Below are 22,470 nucleotides of genomic sequence, written 5' to 3'. Positions count from 1 at the left end.
CGTAAAGTAGCAGTATTTATTTTTGTTGTTGTAAGTAAAATATAATTATTTTTGAAGAGTGTTTAAAAAACACGTTAATCTTTTTTTTGTTGTTTATTTATTTTTACGTAATATGTTTAATCATTATATTTGTCTTTATAACATGCATTTACAGTTTTATTAAGTTTAATATTTTAACATTATAAGCCATGTTTGAAGTTATATATTTATTTTTAATAATTATTGCCTTAAAGGTATGACGTTCTCTAACATTGTGGCATTTATATTGTCTTTTTTAAAACTTATTATATATTGTTACTTAATGTCTTAATTTGTGTTACAATATGGTAATAATTTTTTTTAAATATTTTATAAAGGTATTAAATTATTTATTAGAAATATTTTTTATTGATTATCAAAATACATCTAGTGGTAACACTTAACAGCACAGATTACACAAAACTGTCCAAGCATTCTGTTAATTCATGTCATTATAGGTAGACATGTATATGTGACTCGGTCATAGAGAGCTTTTATTTAATAAATTAAAAATGTAAACATTTACAACACTACCTCGTTATGTATATTGAATTTTAAACAATTTACGATTGGCTTAGAAGCAACATAGCACACTAGCGCTAATAAATAGTTCTGGACAAACCAATCCAACAACAAAATCATCGGCGTATCTCTTTCCGAATACGCTAACAATAGGACAATGGGTTTCCACTGTCCCAACACTTGCATAACTACAATAATGCGATCCCTAACATTGTCATTGGAAAAAAAGAGACAATTAAAAAAAATCCCGACTGACTTACTATTGCCTGCTTTTTAAAACAAATATAACCTTGGGTTTCTATGTCTAAAATCTTTTAAAACACTGTATATCGGACTTGTCAAAGATAATGACAGGGATGACGATAAATTTTATACAATGATTTTGAACTCAGAAACCCACGATAAATGATGTCAAGACGTCACTATGACGTCATTATCAAGTTTTAAATTTATAAATTAAACTAAATATAGTAATGTTACATGTGATACTTCTTTATTTTAGAAGATGCTAGAAAAATCTAAACTTTAATTTAGTGATTAAAAAAAATGTTGACTATAGAGATTCGAACTTGTTTTTCAAACTGTATTTATTTTTCCATATAAAATATCCTATGACACTCTAGATATATATCCTATGACACCTTACTCTACAAAATAGTTTGAATTGTTATATCTCTGTGTTACATACAAACTCACATACATAAAAACTTACATACACACGAAAAAGATTACTGTATTTTTTCAATAGACAATGACATATTATTATGATTTACATTTCGTAACCTTGAAATCCATTGACGTATTAATTGTAGTAGCACATTATCTCTGTCTTTTTAATACAGAATAAGAGAGATGGCAATATGTCGATATTATCTGACATCCGATAAATTTAGTTATATAGTTCTTATATATCAATGTAGCAAGTGTCTTCTGGTCTTGGGTTATATTTTCTATCGTATGTACAATCATCTAAGATCTGGTAGTCGTAATCTCTGTAATTAAGGAGGTCTTCTAGTCGGTTGACAGCGTTGAAGTCCCGCATTGCTTTGAGTACGGGCGGTGCGCGAACCACGCCCGCCTCGCACGTCAGGTTCGCGAAGTAGTAGTCCTAGACCACACAATATTTCACATACATTCGTTAACACACATAAACGTTTATTAGCCCTTTATATGCCACAAACATGCACATAACGCTTAATGTAAAGTGGTAAGAAAACTAATTGCTGGTTTCTAAGGCCAACTTTATAAAACATATCTCTATTTTGTCTTACTATGTTTAAAGGAAGGCCTCTGAAACCAACGATAGGTTCCTTAATACTGTAACATGATTCGTTAGTTTCTGAGACGAAATTCCCTGTATGTAAAATATTTTTATTTTGTTTTGTCTACAATGAGAGAGATGTCGATCTCAGAAACCAATGATAAATGATGTAGCGTTTTAGTACAGCAGACATGGACTTCACGAGACTGGAAAGTGCCGCCCATTCCCAAGGCGAATTTACTTTCATATCGAATTATCTTTGAACGTGTTTAAGAATGTTTAATGTATTTCTTACCATGTCATCACCAACGATGTTGACGTCGATAATCTTTAAGTTTTTGGTGCGCAGAGAGCGCACGTGGTCCAACCAGGTCCTAAGCATGCTCTGCTGGGGCGGCAGCTCGAACAGACCACCGGCAAGAGCTGCTGCGTACTGCGCCTGAAAAACATTAAAAAATATCCTATACCAATATTCGACCACAAATAGTGCACCATATTTTTAAGATGACGGAAAACATTGTGTTGCAACCAGCACATATTTAAAAACAAATTCAAAGATATATGTGCAATCAACCCGCACTTAACCAGTGTTTGACTATGTCCTAGTCACCCATAACTTAGGCTCCGAGCACCTCAGTGAAGATGTATAATGAGCTGATGATAATTGCACCATCTTTGGAACACGAGACAGAAAGACGTGGCTAAATTATATCACCAGAAATTAAGTATTTCCCATAAAATAAATAAGTTTGCAAAAAGCAAATTGTCGGTCATGGCCATTTTGAAAGCTCATAACTTTGTTCTAATTGTCAAGGAATACATCGATCTATTTACTCAAAACATAAAGAAACAAATAACATGTCAATATTTTACTGTCTCTTAAACGATTTAATAAATATTTACGTACCTGAGCATCCATTACTCGTGTGATGACTTTGCCTACGACACCAAGGAAGGTCATAGTGGGATGTCTGATGTTGACTATGTGCTGGTACAGAGGCAGCACGAACTTGCCCGACACAGTCAGCCCGGCGCTCTCGTCCACAAACGAATGGTTATACTCATAACCTGGAAGACGAAACAAGAAATTGAAATTTGAGTAACGTTAAGCTACGATACTATTTACAGTTTTTTTTTAATGACAAAGGTTTGAATTAGCTCCTCTTCTATTTTTTTATCTACTCGAACACTTTTGATGTCTGTTTGTTTGTTTAACCTAATGGAAATCATAGTTTTAACTATAAGTGTGAATGTTTGGATGTATAGACGTTTATTATTAGATATCTCCAACACAGCAAAATGTTGAAATTTAGCATAGATGCAGAATATAATCTGGAAGAACACAAGCGACTAATTCAGGTTTTTTTTTTAATTTCATGCGAACAAAGACGTGCACAACTACTATATGGAATATTAGGAAAACAAATTGTAATAATATTTATATCAGTTGATGAACAAACATAATATCTGTAAAATTAAAAACATACCAGTACAAAGTATGACGTCATCGATATCCTCGAAGGAGCCATCTTGGAAAATAACTCCATCTGTCGTGAAGAGATTTATATCTGGCTTCTTGACGTAGTTGCCGGGGAACTTGGGCTGGTTGTAGTTGAGATGATGGCTGTGGACCAGCTTTGCGGTGACGTTGGATAAATGTGTCGCGAGGTCGAGACCAGATGCACCCGCGCCGACAACCATCACCTTACGACCTCGGAAAACCTCCGGGTCCTTGTAGTCGTGGCTATGTATTATGTTACCTGGTATACAAATTTGAATTATAAGGAAGGAAAACAGTATTTTAAATGTATGAGACACTTTGCCTCATAAGATTATCTTTATCACCAATGTACTCGCAATCATTTAAGCATTTCTTTAGTGTAGATTAAAATTATAATTGACCTTTCCAAAAAAAACAATAATCTTCAATTTAGTTTAGTTGGTTAAAAATTTAAAACGTCAGGCGCAATCACTCGGCGCGACAAAAATAAAATTCACTGGTTCAACGTACTTCCGATAACTCTTGGTAAACGAACCTTTGAAAATATCCTGTCCTTGGAATGTAGGCTTTACTGGATTACTGTACTGTCCACTGGCGATAATGAGGAAGTCGCAAGCATCAGTGTAACTGTTCTTATCGTCGCTGTCGATATAGGTCAAGTCCCAATGGTCGTCCGCCCATCGCACTCTGGTCACTAGACTACGAAACTAAAATATAACAGTAAATAACTGAATTATTGCAAAACTGAATAGACTCCGTAACTATTCTGGTAACGTGATTTTACTACTTAGGCTGTTTAAGAAGTTTCCTGATAGTTCGGAATTTAAAAGTAATTCAGTAGTAACTGTGGCTTGTGGATTATTCTCTGTCTTTCTTTCTCTCTCCCTCTGTCTTTCTTTCTCTCTCTCCGTCTCTTTCTACCTAACTCGTATTTGTTACACCCTATATGTTGGTGGGGTTGGCTTTCCTAATATAATAATAATTCCTAAAGTCTATTTCACTTTGCTCTATCTTCGACATCTACGTCTGTGGAACATGTCTTCTTTTGTTGTTCATTAATTGACCATATTGTTAACTAGACACTGCTCCATCAAATCGATGAAAGTTACTCTAATGTATTTAATTTACAAATAATAGTTTTAACTCTTATGATAACCAACTGTGTTACGATAAAGTCAATCTGATAATAGAATGTCACCGCATTTTACTTTTTACTACATTTTTATTACTCTTTAATAGTTTGATACTTTATTCAATTTATTTTACGTTTATTACAACAATACTTACAATGTTACTACAACAACTTTAATTCACATTTGCTTACCAACTTTATACGGAACGATTAATTTATTACAGCCGCTCTACCGCAGAAACACGCTGTATAGTTGTAACTTAACTATTTCAAAGAGATCGAGAAATATAATAAAACATAGGAGTATTTCAACAATGGAAAACCACGGCAATAATAAGTGTTACGATAAATGTTACAAGGTATATTGTGAGAATGATACTTACACGAATATACTTCATGAGATCAAAATGTTTGACGAAACTCTGAAGGTACTTGTAAAAACAGCCCCCAGATGGGTAAGATGGCGTGTTTTCTGGGAACGGAAATCCCGCGTATTCCATCGTCTGGCGGGGAGTGTTTGTTCTAGAAGTAAATGGAAACATATAAACATAATATGGAATTAAATTATTCTAGAGCGCAGTCGCGCAGTGAGCTGGGGGCCGCGTCAATAATACCAGTACCACTCATCCTGATGAAGGGCCCCCGATGGTCTCGAAACTAGTCGGTGCCGCCACCGGATGAATATACGTGAGTGTTTAGCTTACCGTTTTTATATTAGTCTAATAATATGAAATTATTAACTAAACTAAAAGTAATAAATCTACAGTCATTACAAATCCCTATAGAACAGCTCGAGTCCCTGTTTGGAGATGACTAGACCTCAGTCAATAGAGTTATGCGAGACTGGATAGACGCAGATTACATCACACCGTTTCTCTTAAACGTAAGAACGTCAGATAAGTGCCAGTGCCTTAAGAAATATTCTTTTTTGGATTCCGAATCAAATGTACCAAGTCATAGTAAAAACTAAATAAATCATTTTTTTCCTAAATTAGACACATGTTACAACAGACACAGTAAAAGATATAAGACTTCTTTATTCAATTAAATATTGATATATTCAGATATTTTTGCCATAATCGTTTAGGACCGTTTCGTGACATTTGAATGCTCTAAATACATTTTAAAAACATCTATTAAGTTAGATAGCTCTAGAATACGCAAAGCTTCTTGTGAGATGTTTAGTTATGCCGGCTGACAAAATTCTTATTATTCGGGTTTCATTTGATACCACAGATAACCCAATACACAATATACTAGTATATATAGAAATGCAGTGACTGTATGCAATGCCGAAAAAAATATATTTTGCGAACAAGACATTTGCGTTGCTTATAACGAAATTACATATTTAATAATATTGTCTGTCAATCTCTCAATCACAGCTGGACGGATTTTGACAAGACGTTTACTGTAAGATAGCTCACATGTGCGGGAGTAACTTAGGCTATTTTTTTTTAATCAGAGCTGACAAAGTCGTAAGCAACCGTTAGTAAGGAATAACATATTTGTATTACGTCAATACATACATGTTTGGACATATGAGAATATTTTATAATTTTTATACCTAACCATTACATACCTAAATAAAGTAAGGTAAATTGCGGATATAAAGCATGTAAGTAACACAGATTCTCTATTTGTCGGTTAACGGGTTAGGAGTTAAATGCTACGTGTTACGTCAATTAGTACATACACAATTACTTAAGAGATTAGGCAACTGGATACAGTATGACGATATGAGGCAACAAAGTTCAGCGACTTTGTTAAGCTTTCTCTTTAATATAACATACTCTGTATAGCTCCTAAGATATGATGAACTAATTAACCATATGATTTATATGAACGGTTTATTACTACCTTTAGTTGCTGCTTCAATGTGATCGCCACTAGCTTTAAAGCCCTTTATTTTGGTGTGTGTGTGTGTGTTATTTGATTCGTATCCTTCAAAGAATTGATGTAAAGGTATCAAGGAGTAAATCAGTGGGGATTCTAGGAGAGGCATCGCATGATTCGCTGCATTGTACACAATTTAGGAGTAGAGGAGCGTTAGGGGATTCGAAATTGAGTATCTTTATGGGGATAAAGATGGAAGCTGCCAATACCTTAGTTTCTTATACATGCTGGTGAACAGCGGCAGGCCATCTTCATCAGTGCCGACATGAGGGTCAAAACGCCACGTGCCGCCAATGTGCCGCGACGCCTCGTACACGGTGAAGTTGACTCCATACTCTTGCAAGTACCTAGCGGCAGCCAGGCCGGAGTATCCCGCGCCTATCACACATGCATGTTTTGCTACCACTGCCTGAAACAAAAGAAATAAATTATTATAACTATTGATCGCCAGCCATTGTCGTGTTACTTTTTATGCTTTGGACAAAAAGTTTTGTGGTCTATTTAACTTCCATCTTTTTTAGAAATTTGTTTGTTTCGAAATCGCATTTATTATGTATGTTGCCAATGCATTGTTAGACGCCGGTTATAAGTAACCAGGCGCAGTTTCAGGATTATTATTTAAGGGGTTTTGGGTACCTAATTCGGGGAGAGAGATTTGACTGGTTCGTTGTATTTCTAACTGTTCCTCTTAATTTGGATTTATAATTTTTTACACATTTAAATTTTGTTTCATACTAATAACAAAGTAGCTCAAAAATTAGCCCGTGAAATTATTTGAAATCAATCGTGCCGGATTGTACCGTGTGAAATTGAAAAATAACAACCTTTACAAATTTGTTTATAACTTGTATTCGATTATACGTGGGCTAGTAAAAATTTAGTGTGAAAGTTATATTTCTTGAGCATGTAAAAATATTAAAAATTAAAAAAGGTTTTATATCATCTTGTTACTGGTGATAAAGAAACTTGCAAATATTACAAAAGTTTTTATGAGTAAACCTCGATATATTGGAATTCATATGATTGTAAATAGAATCTAGATAGTTCTGAGGCAATGTTATTCCGCCATTAATTACTTAATGCGCTTTATCAGACAGTCAACTCTATTAATGTATTATTATTGCAATATCTACATTTCAAGTTTGTTATTTTTATTGACAAAGATACCAAACAAATAAACAATATCCAATATTTTTGATGAAATCACAAAAGATGAATTAGAACAAAGAATTGTGTAAAAAGGGGAAAGAAAGATAAAGAAACGAAGAAAATACATGTCCCACTTAATATAATTTTTAACCTACAACTAGCTGTGCCCGCGACTTCGTCTGTGTATGATACTGTCTTTGAGCTGCGCGTGGTGCTAGACAGTACTTGAACATTGAAACATCACTTTATTGTCCTAAAATAGAAGCATTTTTCTAAAATAAATGTAGTCTAAGTTACTCCTTATAACATCATCTATTATACCTTCTAATAAAAGTTCTGTCAAAATCGGTCTAGCCATTACAGATATTGACCGGGACAGACAAAAATTGTAAAAAATTGTTATTTTGGTGTATGCGCCGATTCTATATTTATATACATGTAGAAAAAACGGTTATTTCAATATTACAAACCGACACTACAATTTTATTTATATGTATAGATAATATAGTCAACAAACTATACATAGTTTGTACGTAGTTATGTGTACAATGTTTGAGCGTGTGATTAGGGTATACCCACATGCGAAGGGCCAATGTAGAGTAGTGACAACTCTTGCATAAACTTACTATAAAGCAAGTTACACACATCCTATGACAATGAAACTCAATTAAGATGCTTAGTATGTCTCTATTACGATTGTTCCATGCAATGTTTATCTTTCTGTTTAAAAAGATTCAAACATTTGAAATGCGTACCAAATAATTGTGAACATTATATCGTGTAATTTTACGCAACCACCCCATCAAGACTTTACAATCCATTAGAATAATCAGACCTTTTAAATAAATAAAAAACTACGCGCGTCTTTTCAACTAATTTTATTTATTTGTTATTTCGTTATTCCTGTGGAAAAATCGTACCGTAGCTTCAAACATTAACACATCATGCAATCAATTGCATAAACATGCAAATGAATTACGTTTATAGAATAATAGTCTATAATTCAAAGTGAAGAAAGCGAAAGTCGCGTGCAAGCTAACTTTGCATCAGCTGCCGGGGATATAGAAAATTCGAACTCTTTATACATTATGTATGTTAGTAAACACACTTATTAATATTTCATAAGATGAGCACTAAAAGTTATGAATAATTGGTTATATCTGACTCACGGTTTATCAGGTCAAGGTACTGTAAACATAAATTACTATAAAAAATACCAAAGATAGATGTCAATCTGCATAATATCTTTTCCTCTCTGCCCACCTTAAATTTTAAGAGCGAAAAGATCAACGACTTATTTATTAGTTGTATTTTTTAGTTGTTTGTGAGTTTTTTGGTTGTAGTCATGTTTGAGTGCGTATCATCTATGCGTTACAAAAGCGTTGATCATATTAAAATAAACGTATGGTAGGCCTTTCAGGATAGATTTCCAGTCTATAATATTATTTTGATTGTATAGATTTTTTATTTATTTTACGTTCCCTTTCAACTGTGAACATTATAAGGTCTTTATTATACGTATATTAAATTTAAATTAAACTATAAGTTACTTTAACATTATTTACAAGGATAACACCAGTCACTGTTGTAATATGTAATATTATGGAGAGATAATTACAAAGCACGAATAGAATGGATACTTGAGTAGGAAATATGGACGTTCACTTCAAACTCAAGGTACGATTAGTACTAAATAAATCAACACAGGCACAACAATTTTGTAACTTTAGTACTTCCCAGATTATAAAATAAAAAAAAATATTAAACAAAAATAATATACTTGTTTAATGCTGTTGATGAAGCTTAAGTTATATAATTTGATGCCAAATATTTATCTTTTCTAAATATGCAAAAATATGTGTAAATATTAAACTTTACTTAGCCATGAATAAGCTTTTAATCTGATTGCTTATAATCTGTTTTTTTTTAAATTTTAGAACTGGATAATTCGATGATCGCTTATAATGATAAAACCACCCTTGCTATGTAATATACATAGTTTTAGTAATGTCTTCGTGTACTTTGTAATACCAATAAGAGTTAATAATTTAACGTGAGTTATGTAAGTAAGCAGTAAGCAATGATTATAATGTTCATCCTACGTAATACAATATGACCATCCTTTATGAAATTATTAATTTTTATAGGAGACAAGCCTACACATATGCTATACGAATGCTGTCAAGGACTGTTTGCGGCATTTTTCCATAATCTACACATTAATATGCCATTGTACACCCCGTTGTTACTTTCGACCATGACACGGCTGCCCAACTGAGCAGAATCTTCACCGGACTACAATTACTTAAGTTGGGAAATAAGTTGACAATAAAGGTAATGACAATGTGTCAATTAATACAAATAATTTAGATAAAAAACGATGTATTTTTTAACTAAAATATTCCACTTTTTTTCTTGTCTGTGTCTAAACTGTTCGTATTTTATTCTATTGTCTTTGAAATACGACAATAAATATAAATGTATTTTAAAAAGCCATGTTTATAAGTGCCTAAAGTATTTATGGCGCGAACTAGCACGTGCTGTCATAGCACTGCCTGTCCTACAAACATGGTGCGAGACGCCGTTTGCTTCCCGTTTCGCCGCCAACTGCATTTTTCGCACTTCAATCATCGCACGCGCATTTTGTCAACCGTAAATATTTTTATAAAATAATGAAATTTTTATCCTAGCCAGGTTAATTAACATTAGAGGTTTGGCTCACCAGTATAAAAGTTAATTTCTTATATTATGTAAAAACTTTTACTTTCGATCAATTTCTTTTGTCGTTATTAATGGCTTGCGTAAATTTTTATTTTATTTTGCAGGAACTATTTTCGAACTTCCACATAATAATTTAGCATTATTGTTAACAAATTATTTATGAAATTAGCGAGTAAATATTGGTAAGTAATATTAAACCTTTAACCTCTATGTAAAAAAAATCTAAAATTATAATTTCCCTACTTTGGGTTGATTATTTCTGGAAATTTAATATTTCTAGTGTCATAATAAGTCAATAAATAATAGTTGCTTTTGAAATTAAATTATATAAATAAAAAATAGACATTTAATTCCATTTGTTTTTAATTTTACTGTTAAAATAATATAAATAAATATCAATAATTTGATTTAATTCATACCTCTGATTGACAATTCGTAGATTTTAGCGCCAAATTCGTCAAACACAAAACTGTCACATATGACCACAGATAACGAGTCATTATTAATGAATTAGAACTTTTTTTATTTGTAACGTAATTTACTATTGAGTTCGTTGAAGGCAGACGCCACCGATGGTCCGCCTTCTTACGAAGACACGACGAGATTGAGGCGAGTATGGGACCAACCAGTTTGCAGCCTTCGTACCGAAGGCTTCATGACTCACGTACCTGTATCGGCTTAACATAATACATATATAAAAAATATGTTAATGATGCGCTTTTTTCTTATGTGTTTATTTAGCGATTAGACTTCCTTAACAATAGCATCCTATTATTTAATAAGATACTACAATTGCACAAGATTTATTTTAAAAAATGCCCTTGCAGTACTCATTGTATTTACACGAGTATCACAAGATTTAAACTAATGCATGTACAATAACTTTTATACGTATTATAAGGGACTATAGGTTCTATCTCCTTGTCACATACAGAACATAAAATAAATGAAAATAACAGAGTTAAGTGTAAAGGACTTACATTACATAATATTTTGTATGTACTTATAAATATTAAATACGTCATAACTTCCTACAAAACAAAAACGCTCACTTTTACTTTTGTCATTGCGTGTAACAAATTGTATTAAATAGTACAGGAAGTATAAATATTTACTAAGTTATTTAATCGTATATGTTCTTGTAGCTGTAACAATACCTGTTTGCGAATTTAAGAAAGAAAAAAGCTTCATGCGCAAGATTTCGATCGAGCTTTTTTTATTATTCGGTAAGTAACAGGTGACTCCCGAATCGCAAATGCAGTATTGGTTTATGACGTCAGTGGATGCTTTTAAGAGACACAAACCCATCTAGATAATACGCTAGATGGGTCATTTTTATTTTATTTTTATATGAAAAACATAGGATACGGTATATCTCTAAAATTAACGAATGTTTATTTTAAATTCATTAATTTTCAATCAAAAATCTATTACATTAAAATTAAAACTATGGATATTCCCACGTAATTATCGTCAGTGGAGTTAAATATGTTAATGAGAGATGTCTCTGCATAGTATGACAAGCTTATTAAGGTAATAAGGTCGTGAGAGATATCATAATCTTGATTTCTTCTAAAACAAATTAAAAGTACCTCAATGCGGGCTTAACCATTTACATAAAGTGAGTATATGTGCGTATTCGTTAATGAAATATCAATTTGGTTAATTTGTACTCTTACTATATCTTACCTCTTACTTTACTAACTTTTTAAGGAATTACATCTTAATACGTAGTTCGTAGAAAGCAAAAAGATTCCATCGTCATACCACCTACCTGACTACTTTAAAGTTGCTTTAGTCTCCTCACTAATTAAGATCAACCTTAAATAAAATGTGGTGCAATTTCGTTTCTTCGGAATCAGACATTATGCCACTTAAGCAGGCCATTAGCATACAGACTCACTTCGGTTCTATATGCCTGTATCAGTATTTAAAAATAAACATATTTTAAAAATATTAGGCGGATGCGATTTGAATATAAGGTCACCTGGTGTAAAAAAATAGACTGATTTAGAAAATTGACAACATTATTTTCGAATATGGCAAATCAAATATGTTTTAAAACCTATCCAAATATTTTAATGCTAACAAATATTATTCATAACTCACTCTATTTAATATTTACTTAAATAATGGTCTTTCCTCTTAACAAAAACAAACTTGAAAAAGATGATTGAACTACTTAAGTGGAATAAGAAGGCGACTATTATTTTAACAAAAAGTAGTAATTAATATGTATTAGCATTTTATTAATATTCGGTTTTAGATAGCCTTTTAGAATTGTAATAAAATGTATCATGATGCCAGATATAATACAATTCACAGGGTAATAAGTGATAATGAAAACATATTCCTCTTTCTACGTCCGGTTCCTCGTCAAATCCACTTCCCCTTTTCATCTTTTTTCTAATACAAAAATGTATGCAAAACACAAATGGACAAGAATACTTAAACTAACGAAAATACTTTTACTTTACGCCTGTTTTACTGCACGGTTTTGGGCCGTAGTATAGTGGCAGAGTTCGCTATATCCCTATCTTGTTCAATGACTATGCTTGATCCGTGGATTTTTTTTTGGACATTTTACTGGGTAGCGTATAGAAACATATGTATGCTGTAATGGAACGGCACCAACATGGACCATGGATCCTCTTGTCACTTGTCATTGGTTATTGAAGTTAATTGAGTTGTCAATTTGCAACAACTGTCAGTTAATGTCATGTCATCTTTTAAAAACATTGTAAGAAATGTGTGTTTAATTTAATAATACTCTACAAATAACTTTTTCAATTAATTACAAAATGTCGGCTCAGATAGAAAACGAATTTGCTGATTTTAAGGTAAATAGATAGTACCGCCAAAAAATCTGGAAAATGAAAAATGTTTTTGACAGTCAATTTTTTTCAGATACCACCGATTTTCGACGATTTAAATGATCGTGTGAAAGAATATTTGTTAAAACCTGAAAGACTATCAATACATAAATGGGAAAGATCACAAACACATTGGCACAGAACAACGGACATAGATTCCTTAATTAAGTTTGAAGATGAAGACATCGGTCTCGATACCACATTAGATGTATGTATAATATTAGAATAAGCTGTATTTTTTGCAACTAAGCATAAGTGAAACTTATCTTAATAAACGGGTTTTTGCTGGATTGCTGGGTTTTCAAATTAACTAGTCATTTATTGGAAATAAAGTTTGATTGTATGGTAGAAAATATATAAGTAGCAAACTATAATTTAAAATACAAAAAAAAAATGTTTATTACCTTTAGATTATTAGAGACCCTATAACTGGAGAGATAGTTGGTTTAGAAGAAGTAAGTATACCGGTAGAAGATGATGATGATTGTTTGTCTATGGCCCGGGCACCTCTACCACCAAGCCTTGCTACCAGGGGCACCACAACACAAAACCCTTTTTTACCTGCTGGCTTTGAGGAAGAACTCCAGAAAATGTTGGATGAAGCTGCTAATAGTGGTGAAATCAATATTAACTTGGAGGATGATGAACCTGGAAAGTTTTTAGGAGAAGGTACACTAATTACTGTTTAGTAATTAAATTTAATTTTACAAGTTAAGAAGTATCTTACAAGATTAATGGGGTTGCTTTTTGGTCAACCTTCTGATAGCATCAGTATAGTAATTATTGAAATTAAACTTCTAATTAATTTAAATTTCAATGTTAAAAATATTTTTTTGACTAACCTTTTACTGTGTTCCAGAATTACTGACTATGCCTCCAGGAAGTAATGAGAGTGTTCTTTTTCAAAATGATGGTTTTACTCTACTAAAAAGTGGCGGTACAAGTGAACAAAAATTGGACAAGGAAGATATTGATAAACTTGTTAAAATTAATCTTGAAGAAGTTGTTGACAATAATGTGCATTTAGTAGGTGAGAATTATCTTTTATTTAGATTGAGAAATTATCAATGTTTGTTGAATTAATGAGTCATGTTAGCACACATAGATACAGTTGTATACATAAAAAAAGTTCTTAATGTGAATGACAATATTGTGATATGTGTGAAGCCAAGTAAAACTCACTGGGCTAGTGTTGTCAACTATGGCTTAGTCACCCCTAACCTTTGCTAGGTTCCAAACAGGGATGTATAAGTTGGTTACAAACAAAAATATTTGATAGAAATGTCATATTAAAATGATGTCTCCTATAATTTTAACATCAAGTATAAACAATTGGTTTATTATGTTAGTTTCTTAATTTAAATTAAAAGCTTCCGAATTTTTTTTTTCGTAGATTTATGGAAAGATGACGATGGAGCTGAATTAAAACCTAAAATAGTACAAAAGTCAAAGAAAATTGATCTAGATATTGACACAACTGAGAGTGATAACTTCTTAGAGAGTACAATAATAAAACCTCCAATAGAACTTCCGGAGATACCAGTACTGAATATTACAAGTTCTAAAGGCAGGATGGCGGTAACATCCACTGATTGGGCAGAAATGATTGATGTTACACTACCTGTGCCGGATTTTAGAGAGAAATTACGGGATATGGCACACTCATATCCATTTGAGTTGGATAATTTTCAAAAGCAGGTAATATTTTTTGATGTCTTTATGAATTTTTGCAAAAATGGCAGTAGAGTAAAGATTTTTATAAGTATAGTACTTGAAGTGTGAGTTGGCATATTTAGCAGAAGTATACTCTTATTGCCAGCGTGCCAAATCAAACGTTAGGTACTTTTATATGTTAAATAAATTTGAAAAGTGAAGTATCATTTGGCCAATAATGGTTTTAACTTTACTAACGCCCTGGCCGTGATTTCTACGACGCCCTCTTTTGTTACCGTGCCTGTAGGAAGAGGTTAACAGGGTTATATGCTGGCGCTGACCCTACATTCAAATTAAAGTCTTTTTAAATACTATAGGAGTACAGTCAGGCTTAATTTTTTTTATATTAATCACTTGTATTGATATTACATTGTAGGCTATACTAAAACTGGAAGAAGGTCATCATGTGTTTGTGGCCGCACATACGTCGGCTGGTAAGACTGTCGTAGCGGAATATGCTATTGCTATGTCCAGGAGGAATTGTACAAGGTAACACATGTTTTACTTACTTTGTACTTTTACGAATTAAGTTCTACAGATAGAAAGAAATCTATACTTTGGTTCGAATGTTTTGGTACTTCAAAGTTACTTTTAATTTAATGATTTGTAACTCCATCTTTACTTCTATAGTAATTCTTACTAATATTATAAATACGTTTGGATGGATGGATGGATGTTTGTTAAAAGATATCTCCAATAAAGCTGCATGGATCATGCTAAAATTTGGCATAGATGTAGAACATACTCTAGAACATATAGGCTACTAATAATTTAGTAGAAAGCTAGTAATTAACTAAATAGCTCGTACTAATTCAATAACAGGGCAATATACACATCACCAATCAAGGCGTTATCCAATCAAAAGTACAATGATTTCAACAAAATGTTCGGTGAAGTTGGCTTGCTGACAGGGGACCTGCAGATCAATGCGACTGCCTCCTGCCTCGTGATGACCACAGAGATCCTGCGCTCCATGCTCTACTGCGGCTCTGACGTTACCAGAGATTTAGAGTTCGTTATATTCGATGAAGTACATTATATTAATAACGCTGAGGTAATACTAAACTTGATTAACATATTATCGTCTTAGGGACCTTTGTTGTACATTTAGTATGAAAAATCATTACTAAGAGTCTCCCTTAGCACTTATTTAACAACCCTTACTAGGTGTCTCTTGGTAATAAGGATGATTTCTCCTTGAACCTTAGTCTTACTATACTTCGCTAATATTATAAATGCTAATGTTTAAATGGATGGATGGATGTTTGTTACAAGTCATGTCAAGAAATGCCTGCATGAATTTCGATAAAATATGACATAGATGTAGAACATAGTCTGGAAGAGCCCACATACTAATTATTAAATTGTTTTCCCATGCAGACGGAGTCTTGGATCAAAAGCTAGATTCAATATAAAAATTAAGTACTTATTTTTCGAAAGTTCTACCTCCACTCAGATGAAGTCGTGAGCTACAGTTAGTTTATATAATAATTACATTAAATTTATATCAAGTGACATTTTCAGCGTGGTTATGTATGGGAAGAGGTACTTATATTACTGCCTGCGCATGTGAGCATTGTAATGTTGAGTGCGACTGTACCTAATACTCTACAGTTTGCTGACTGGGTGGGACGCACTAAAAAACGAAAAGTATTCGTTGTGTCCACACCAAAGAGGCCTGTACCTCTTTGTCATTACTTATATACAGGTACTGGTTTAAAAGAGATTTCATTAAAATATGAAAATATGATTACTTTCTCTAACATTTATGATGTTTTAGGTACCGGTGGTAAATCTAAACACGAACGGTTCATGATAGTGGATCAAGAAAGTAATTTCCTATTGAGAGGATATAATGAGGCTGTTGCAGCGAAGAAATCCAGAGAGAATGAATATAAGAAAAGCTTCGGACCAAAAGGTGAGACATGATACTTGTTCTTTCGTCTATTTTTAATCTAACGACCATGACTCTGTCCGCTCGGAATAAAAAAAAAACTTCATTAGTAGCCTATGTGCTCTTCCAGGCTATTTTCTGTATCTGTGTCAAATTTCAGCGTGTTCTGAAGATACCTTCTGACATCCATCCATCCATCCAACCATTCGCATTTACATTAGTGAGATTAAGGATAGATCAACAAGCATATTCCAGTCTGTAAATCTTTACTCAATGGTCTATACAACTTTTTATACAACAGGTACAAAGCAATACATGAACCCAAAAGCTGAACAAACAATGTGGGTGGCTTTCATAGACCATTTACGACAGTCGGACAAACTGCCCGTAGTCGCTTTCACACTCTCTCGGAACAGGTAAACTATTTAAGATATTTGTAGTGTGACGTCATGGCGCTAGTTCCGCAATCATAGACAACGGGTGCGTAACTAACGCCATCTTTTTCTTGAAGCTAGTGTTTTTTTTAAAGATGCGATCAGAATGCAGAGAATTTAATGTCAGTTGATCTCACTACGGCTAAAGAAAAGGGACACATTAGGAATTTCTTCCAGAAATGTCTTCAAAGATTAAAGAAGCCGGATAGAGTGTTGCCACAGGTATTTATTTCGAATGAAAAACGAAAAATAGTATTCAATTTGTTTTTAATGTATTAATTTTTGAATATCTTTTAGGTTATCAGAATGCAGAGAGTACTTGAAAATGGTATTGGTGTTCATCACAGCGGTATACTGCCTTTGTTAAAGGAAATCGTCGAAATGTTATTCCAATCTGGCTTCGTAAGTTGAATATTTTAAGTATATAAAAATGTATCATATTTTAATAATGTTTCATCATCAGCTCAGTATAAATCCCCACTGAGGAGCCCGGAGCCTACTCTAAGTCTGGGGCGACTAGGCCATAGTCAACCACTGGAAAAGTGCTGGTTGACTTCACACATATTTAAATTTCTTCACAGATATGTGCAGGTTGCATAACGATGTTTTCCTTCACCGTAAGAACGTAGAAAAATTAATAGTGGCGAGATTCGAACTCAGGACCTACAGATTACAAGTCAAATTCTTAAACCCTGAGCCATCGATGCTAATAATGTTTACTATTAGGTTAAAATTCTGTTCGCGACGGAGACGTTTGCGATGGGTGTCAACATGCCGGCACGTACGGTGGTATTCGATGACATCACCAAATACGACGGAGTACAGAGCCGTCACCTCATGCCCGCTGAGTACATACAGATGGCAGGCCGCGCAGGCAGAAGAGGTAAACATTTTGTTTATATCATAGCTATACAGCTAATAAAATTGAACTGTCTGTATGTCATATCGAAAAAAATACACATTTCGTCTACTTGCATTGTTTTACCCATATCAACAAAAAAAATATTCTTTTTCCCGGGTAGTCTCCGAAATGGGTGGACCATTTTTTTTGTCAAGGTATTTGTTGTGTGCAGACATATTATCCTTATACCATAGTTGCAAAATATTTCCGGAAAAAACACTAGATGTCACGACGTCCGCGTCGAGGTGAAGAGATTTAAAAATAAGAGATTTCAGAAAATATTCTTTTTTTATAGTTTCTTTTCACTTTAAATTAACTTGTTTACGAGATATTGCTATATTTCTTTCATGTTATTATTCCAGGTTTGGACGACACGGGCACTGTCATAATTCTCTGCAAAGAAGAAGTGCCAAATCAAATTAAATTAAAGGAGATGATGTTGGGCACCCCTGAAAAACTTTCTTCCCAGTTCCGCCTTACTTACGCTATGATACTCAGTCTATTAAGGTAATAATTTTAAGTAAATTTAGTAGAAGTGGATTTGACGGTGGAGGAGATGCATAGGAATTAATTTTTTTCTGCGCGACTTTTCCCGTGTCGATTAAACGGCACCGTATCTGCAATTCTGGTTGTCTATGGGCAGCGGTTGCTTCCACTTGCTCGTTTGCCACATAATATAAAAAATTACACTAATAATCTTACTCATAAGTGCGAATGTTTGGATGGGTGTTTGGATGTTTGCTTAAATGTATCTCTAGAACGGCTGAACGGATTTTGATGAAATTAGGCACACATATAGAACATAGTCTGGAAGAACACATGGGCTACTCATAATGTTTTTTTTAATTCCGCGCAGACGGGGTCGCAGGCGAGACCTAGTTATTAATAATTCGTAAAATTATTTAAATGAAAATGTTTATTTCTTTCCAGAGCTGCAACGGTATCAGTGGAAGGTATGATGCAGCGTTCATTTAGAGAATTCTATCAGATATGTCAAGCTGACAATCACAGGAAACAGTTGGAATTAGCTGAAAAAGAATACAGTCAGAAGTGCAGTACGCCATTACCCGCGCACCTAGCGCCTCTAGCGACGTTTTATGACACTGCCGCAGCATACATTGATGTTCTTAATGATATCATGCCAATACTTCTCGGACAACCTAAAGTAGCCAAGGAATTAGTACCCGGGAAGATCCTTATACTATCCGCAGGACCTTATATCAATCAACTAGGAATTTATTTGAACAGTACAGGTATGATTTATTTTTAAAGTTTAAGGGTCTGTTCACACAGACCTAGGACAGAAAAAGTAGATTTTTATTACAATTTTTTTATGTGATGGAAACAGGGTTTAATATTCCTTTGCATGTCTTTACTTACCAGTAGCAGGTGTAAACAAGATGTGAAAAGCAAAATTAAATCTTGTTTAAATCATGTAAAGCTCAAATTTATTTGTGATAAAAATGTTCTCTGCTCTCCACTACAGTTTGTGTATACAGACCCTAATAAGTTACGATTTGAAAGAGAAGAGAGAAAAAGAACTCTGTCTCTCTCTCTTTCTCTGCTTGTCACTGTCATGTTGGGTTGGAAATTTGTTAATCCTTATATTTTTCAGGTCCCCGACAAACTCCATATAAAGTGTTGGTCCTAAACACCATTGAACAAGACCCTAACAAATATAATTTTGATTTAGACGAGAGTTGGTTCAGGATGCTTAGTTTTACTGCCATGTACGAAGGAATAGGTAAGATATTATATTAATAATAATTAATAAATATTTCATACATCTCCACATTTCCGTACAATTTTTTTTTTCAATAGGTACTGAAGAAGGTACGTTAAACCACGCGATACTCTGCATTGCACCAAAGAACATAATCGCCGTCACCAAAATGACATTAAAAATAGACGCCAGCCTCATCATACAAGACTGGGATAAGAGACAGATTCCCAGGTGAGTTGATCTTACTAATAATACATGCTGTCGACCGCGACTTCATCCGCACGGAATTAGAAAAAGATTGATTAGTTGACTCGACCATAATGCCAAATTTCATCGAAATCCGTTAAACCGTTATGGAGATACCTTTTAATAAACATCCATCTATCTAAACATTCGCATTTACAATATTAGTAAGATTACTTGCTAAGGTTATAAATACTAACAAAAATCCATCCATACAGATAATTTGTTTATGTAAGTATATTTGTATGTAACTTGTCAGGTTCAAAGACGCACCGGTGGGGTCTAGCTGTGCGGCCGCAGTGCAGGAACTGTCCCGAGTGTCGCACGCTGTACGCACTGGCGCCAGCACACTGGAACGCATCAGTCTCACACAGTCACTCTCCATCACCACTGGAGAAGTGCTACAGTCGCTTGACAAAATGAACAAATACAAGGTAAAATACATTACAAAAGTACCAATTAACCGTGACGCTATTTTCTATGACGGATCGGTATCCGTAAGTTCGGTAAATTAGTCAAAAGACGGTTCTTTTGACTAATTTAAATTCGCACATTGCTAACGGATATCTTACCGTGGGTTTCTGAAACCAAAATCTCTGTAAAAAAACATATTGTTATCTCTGTTTTGTCTAAGATAATGAAAGAGACGACTATATATTTTATTCAGAGATTTTGAAACCAACCATTTGGCAACAAAATAAAGTGATGATGGATATATGTTGTTGATATCCTATTTTACTCAACACGTTTAATACCACCGGCTTGTCATACAAGTTACTAAAAGACCACAGTAGCAGTGAATGTGTTTAACTAATATTTTTTTTATTCCACAGGACATGTTAGAATCTCAAAAGAAATCAACTGACATCGCAAACTTTAAAACAGAGTTCGCGGTAGTTTACGAAAGGAAGCAAGCAGAGAGGAAGCGAGATAAATATAAATTATTATTATCATTTGAAAACTTAGCTTTATACCCTGATTATCAGCGAAGACTTTTAGTTTTACGAGAATTAAATTACATCGACGAACATGACAGTGTCATATTGAAAGGTCGCGTAGCATGCGGTATGGGGACAAACGAACTTATTATATCCGAGTTAGTCTTTCGTAATGTCTTCACTGATAAAAACCCAGCTGAGATAGCGGCTTTGTTAAGTTGTTTTGTGTTCCAAGCTAAGACAAATGTCAGCCAACAGTTGACTGATAAATTAAAAGAAGGTGTTGATGCTATCAAAGCAATCGATGAAGATTTAACATCAATAGAATCTAAATATATGGTAAGTTTATTTAAGTCAGATATTACTAAAAAAAATGATTTTTTCACAGCGCCAGGGGAAAGCAGACTTGAGTATTTGATATAAATTCCAGTTTGATATCTTCACGTTTTTCTGAGAAAAAGGGTCTTGACAGACAGACGGACGGACAACAAAGTGATCCTATAAGGGTTCCATAGGGATAAGAGCAGATTGATGATGATCTAATTCAGTAATGATTTGAATAAACAGGTCAGTCAGTTTGAAGGTCAAGGAGAAAGGTTAAACTTTGGTTTAATAAGAGTTGTATACGAATGGGCTCTGGAGAAACCTTTTGCAGAGATTATGGATTTAACAGATGTGCAAGAAGGCATCATAGTCAGGTGTATACAACAACTACATGAGGTATGTAACATTTTTCAAGCTTTATCTTCAATCTTTCGCCTTTTTCTCCATAATGTTAACCAACAAAACTGAAAATTATAATCTATACTTATAAGTTGTTCCTGCTAACCATTTTTTTATGTTTATAGTTATTGATTGACGTAAAAGACGCCGCCGTTGCAATAGGAGACCCGAAGCTTCAAGCCAAAATGTTAGAAGCATCTACTGCCATTAAAAGAGATATTGTATTCGCTGCTAGTTTGTACACAACAGCGAGAGAGACAGTAATATCATAAAGGAGCATTCATTTATATAAATATGTACTATATTTAAACCAAAATAATCGTTCGATACTTTTATGTAACCATAAAGATATTAGTCTTCTTTTATACAACATGTAAAATTTTAACTATCATTGGCTTTGGTATTGGTAAGAATTTAATATTTTTATTATCATCCTTAACCAGTATGAGTCCACTCCACTGGAAGATGCACACCTTAATGAATTTGTGCCTGTTAATATTTATATGTTTAGTCTATGCAATAGATTTGAAATCAGCTTATAAACGTTATCGCCGTTCTGAAAACGGATACTTATTATACTCTGTATTAATTTTTTAATAAAATGTGCAAAAACGCATGTAATTTTTTTTCTAAATTATTTGGAAATAATGAAACAGCTTATCAAACTACCTGAATCATAATCCTGTATCCCTGCTATGACTATGTAAGTTGGACCTTCGATTAGTGCGTCAGATTAAACCTGGGCTAGCGATAGACAATGCCATCGAGCCGGGTGTCATTTAATGTCAGGGAATGGATATTAGCCAACGGTGATATCATGAACCCACC

General features: G+C 33.6%; 2 protein-coding genes and 1 long non-coding RNA gene across 6 annotated transcripts; 2 read left to right on the top strand and 1 right to left on the bottom strand.

The window, feature by feature from the left end:
• Nucleotides 1–153: 153 nt before the first annotated feature.
• On the bottom strand, nt 154–10,803 carry FMO1 (flavin-dependent monooxygenase FMO1). Its single transcript, XM_013315353.1, has 8 exons — nt 10,620–10,803; nt 6,540–6,739; nt 4,818–4,956; nt 3,838–4,009; nt 3,289–3,561; nt 2,709–2,869; nt 2,097–2,240; nt 154–1,648 (listed from the first exon to the last, which is right to left on the bottom strand). Exons 1-8 carry the CDS (start codon nt 10,698–10,700, stop codon nt 1,445–1,447), a joined length of 1,374 nt encoding a protein of 457 aa, XP_013170807.1. The 5' UTR covers nt 10,701–10,803; the 3' UTR covers nt 154–1,444.
• On the top strand, nt 9,565–10,828 carry LOC106120133 (uncharacterized). Of its 4 annotated transcripts, XR_001227991.1 has the most exons (4): nt 9,565–9,813; nt 9,986–10,131; nt 10,305–10,382; nt 10,760–10,828. It is a non-coding gene; the product is annotated as an uncharacterized LOC106120133 (long non-coding RNA). The 4 variants fall into 4 exon arrangements; XR_001227989.1 differs by lacking the exon at nt 9,986–10,131; XR_001227988.1 differs by lacking the exon at nt 9,565–9,813 and having other exon boundaries at nt 9,825–10,131.
• Nucleotides 10,829–12,908: 2,080 nt separating this feature from the next.
• On the top strand, nt 12,909–22,256 carry tst (superkiller complex helicase subunit twister). The gene is made up of 21 exons (XM_013315554.1): nt 12,909–13,040; nt 13,108–13,281; nt 13,484–13,742; nt 13,933–14,103; nt 14,467–14,771; nt 15,163–15,275; nt 15,609–15,840; nt 16,311–16,494; nt 16,567–16,704; nt 16,982–17,096; nt 17,210–17,336; nt 17,412–17,516; nt 17,841–17,997; nt 18,378–18,522; nt 18,946–19,268; nt 19,631–19,759; nt 19,837–19,969; nt 20,241–20,415; nt 20,815–21,258; nt 21,487–21,639; nt 21,768–22,256. Exons 1-21 carry the CDS (start codon nt 13,002–13,004, stop codon nt 21,912–21,914), a joined length of 3,768 nt encoding a protein of 1,255 aa, XP_013171008.1. The 5' UTR covers nt 12,909–13,001; the 3' UTR covers nt 21,915–22,256.
• The last annotated feature ends 214 nt before the right edge of the window (nt 22,257–22,470 follow it).

This window comes from Papilio xuthus, unplaced genomic scaffold, assembly GCF_000836235.2.
Source record: "Papilio xuthus unplaced genomic scaffold, Pxut_1.1 DF826961.1, whole genome shotgun sequence".
Classification (NCBI taxonomy): domain Eukaryota; kingdom Metazoa; phylum Arthropoda; class Insecta; order Lepidoptera; family Papilionidae; genus Papilio; species Papilio xuthus.
Note: the sequence above shows the minus strand (reverse complement) of the source record. Positions and strands in the feature narration are given on the sequence as shown.

What these genes read in the sequence shown, in the direction of transcription:
- tst (XM_013315554.1), top strand. Translation starts at nt 13,002, where the DNA reads ATGTCGGCTCAGATAGAAAACGAATTTGCTGATTTTAAG. An exon ending in TTCACACTCTCTCGGAACAG is followed by an intron (nt 17,097 to 17,209) that starts GTAAACTATTTA and finishes TTTTTTTTAAAG; the next exon opens with ATGCGATCAGAATGCAGAGA. An exon ending in CAATAGAATCTAAATATATG is followed by an intron (nt 21,259 to 21,486) that starts GTAAGTTTATTT and finishes TTGAATAAACAG; the next exon opens with GTCAGTCAGTTTGAAGGTCA.
- FMO1 (XM_013315353.1), bottom strand. Translation starts at nt 10,700, where the DNA reads ATGACTCGTTATCTGTGGTCATATGTGACAGTTTTGTGTTTGACGAAT. An exon ending in CTACGAATTGTCAATCAGAG is followed by an intron (nt 6,740 to 10,619) that starts GTATGAATTAAA and finishes CTTTTGTTTCAG; the next exon opens with GCAGTGGTAGCAAAACATGC. An exon ending in TGACGTCATACTTTGTACTG is followed by an intron (nt 2,870 to 3,288) that starts GTATGTTTTTAA and finishes TTCGTCTTCCAG; the next exon opens with GTTATGAGTATAACCATTCG.